The sequence below is a fragment of the Sinocyclocheilus rhinocerous genome, unplaced genomic scaffold (genome assembly GCF_001515625.1).
Source record: "Sinocyclocheilus rhinocerous isolate Xijiao unplaced genomic scaffold, SAMN03320098_v1.1 scaffold370, whole genome shotgun sequence".
In the NCBI taxonomy this organism is placed as follows: domain Eukaryota; kingdom Metazoa; phylum Chordata; class Actinopteri; order Cypriniformes; family Cyprinidae; genus Sinocyclocheilus; species Sinocyclocheilus rhinocerous.
Window position 1 is genome coordinate 556,144 of NW_015670897.1, and position 2,490 is coordinate 558,633.

A 2,490-nucleotide genomic window follows, 5' to 3' on the forward strand; every position below is an offset into this window, starting at 1 on the left:
TCAGCCGCGCATTCTCGCTCTCTTCTCTCCGACGACCCCTTCTCTCTCACACACGTCTCATTCGCTCCGGTTAAATAGTGCTTGTATTGCGCATTATTTTAGTCATTCCCGCAGGTTTTGCGCTTATACCAAATGCGCGCGCACCATCACTGATCTATATTAGTGGAGCGCACAAGTCTCAGTCTCAAACAGCTTGTGAGCCACAAATAACAAAATGAGTGGTTAACTGCGCTAAAACGTTCAAATACAAAATTATGTCAAAATGCCCGTCTTGGCAAGTATCCAGTTAAACACAGTCAGTTTTGGAACGTTAAATAGTTGAGAAAGAGAACGCATGTTGTGTAACAGTATATTGGGTCCGTGGATAAACTCTTAAAGGGACTGCAGTCCAATATTTATGCTGCTGTCTGTCATGTTAATCAAAGAACAAAAGACAAAGAAAACCACTTTCTGCTCTTGACTGAATACGTTTTATAACTTTAATGGTAAGCATTAATCTGTATTTAATTTTTACAATGAAGACTACAGAAATTAAAAACCAAATGTAAAATAACACTGAATGTGTTATTTTACATTTGATTACTTTAATTTCTGTAGTATTTCTTAACTGAATAAAAACTTAACCTGAAAAACTTAGTTTCAAAGCTCTCTTTATTCTATTGCATTTATTTATGCCGTTGTTTGCCATTTTTTTTATTTGTTCTTATTTTATTACTGACTTTTTACTTGTGTTTTTTTATGAAAATAAAACTTTGCGTTGAAGAAAAGTAGATTTTTGTTTGTATATGCTGTCAATTATAGTTCTTAGAAAGAAAATCGGCAAAAATCGGTATCGGCAGATCGCACTAACAAAAAATCGGAAATCGGAATCGGCCAAGAAAATTGCAATCGGTGCATCTCTACTATCTATATTGTGAAATTTGTACTGAGAATTTTATATATATTATTCACCTGATTCATATAACATTGTATACCTAAAAACATGGTGAAAATGTATTCGTAAATGTAATGTAAATGTAAATCAGTATTTTCTGATTTATGGAGTAATAAAAATAGAAATACAAAATCTCCTCTGTAAAAACCTTTAAAATGTGAACAAAATGAAAAAAAGATTTTGAACCTGACTTCATCCAGTGTTCAGATTTTTGTTCTGGAAATGTATGTAAATGAGTGCATATTTAATTAGATAATATGTCGTTCATTTGCATATTTCAACATTTCAGAAAACTTGTAACACAAAACAATTGTCTTAATGCGCTGTGATTAATTAACTGTGGAAGTATAGTGATATTTATTAGTTAAGCATTTTTACCCTATTCACCGGTAGTGTCTTGCCTTAAAAAGTGTTGCATGTGAAGAAATGAATAGCACAAAATAATGTACAAAAAATCAATATCACATGACCAACCAAATACTAATCAATTTTCATTATTGGAGATTTTTTTACTCTTAAAATTTCTGAATCGTGGCTGACTGAGAAAAGCACATTTTTACAAAGTCAATGCACCTGAATTCCGCACTGCATTTCGTGAATCTGTTCTTGGTTTAATCTGGTTTATGTGGAAGTCTGTTTCCGCCACAGAATAAAAGAACAAAAAATTAAAAAGGCAATTGCAACTTTTCATCTCTGACTTTCTTTCTCACAATTTTGGGTTTTACGTCTTGCAGTTCTGACCTTTTTCTCTGAATTCTGTGTTTACATCTTTTAATTTTTAATGTTTAATTTTTCATAATTTTATCACAATTTTATCTCACAAAGTTTATGTCGGGCAATTCTGACTTTTTATCTCAAAATTCTAACATTTTCTTGCAAATTGCTAATTTATATTCCACAATTCTGTTTATATCTCACAATTCGAAGTTTTTCTGTCAAAGTTCTGACTTTTTTTTTTATTGCTATTACGAGTTTATATCTCGCGAATTTGCATAATGAGAGAAAAAAGTCTGAATTGTGAGATAAAAAGTTAGAATTACTTGAATTTTTTTAAGCGGTGGCAGAAACAAGCTTCCATAGGTTTGTGTTTGACAGTCTGCACAATTTCATTTCAGATCACAAAGCTTTGCTGTTTTTACACAAGTGCCAAAGCCCTGTTGTTGTAATGTGTGTTTTTCGTGGTCACCGTGAGCAGCTCAAAGAGCAACAATGTGAATCTTGTTTCCCAGAATGCTTTGCTGCAGTGACGGTTTAGCTTTCTTTCTTTCTCACTGTGGCTCCTCATTGCTGATGCTAATGCTTATTCTTCTTCTTGTTTTGTGAGGTTTTTGCTTTTCTTTTGGCTTCTCATTCATTCTTGTCTGCTACTTAATTTCATAAAGACGCCCGCTTACATGCACAGCTTCCACGCCGTCCCGCTGCACCGCCGAAACCTAGACGCTCCAAGAAAGGTGTGTGTCAGCGCTCGCTGTCTCCTCCTCCTCTCTGAGAGAGAACCTGCGTTTGGTTTGCTGAATTCACGCCCATCAGCTTTCGGCTTCTGCGTCAGTAACTCT

The 2,490-nt window shown here is 34.4% G+C and overlaps 1 protein-coding gene across 1 annotated transcript in view; it reads left to right on the forward strand.

The window, feature by feature from the left end:
- Positions 1 to 2,490, forward strand: part of LOC107734346 (peripheral-type benzodiazepine receptor-associated protein 1-like) — a 64,810-nt gene that overhangs the window by 53,961 nt on the left and 8,359 nt on the right. Inside the window, exon 27 of the mRNA XM_016546280.1 lies at positions 2,317 to 2,385. Within this exon, the coding sequence (XP_016401766.1) occupies positions 2,317 to 2,385 (69 nt within the window). The remainder of the gene's footprint in view (positions 1 to 2,316; positions 2,386 to 2,490) is intronic.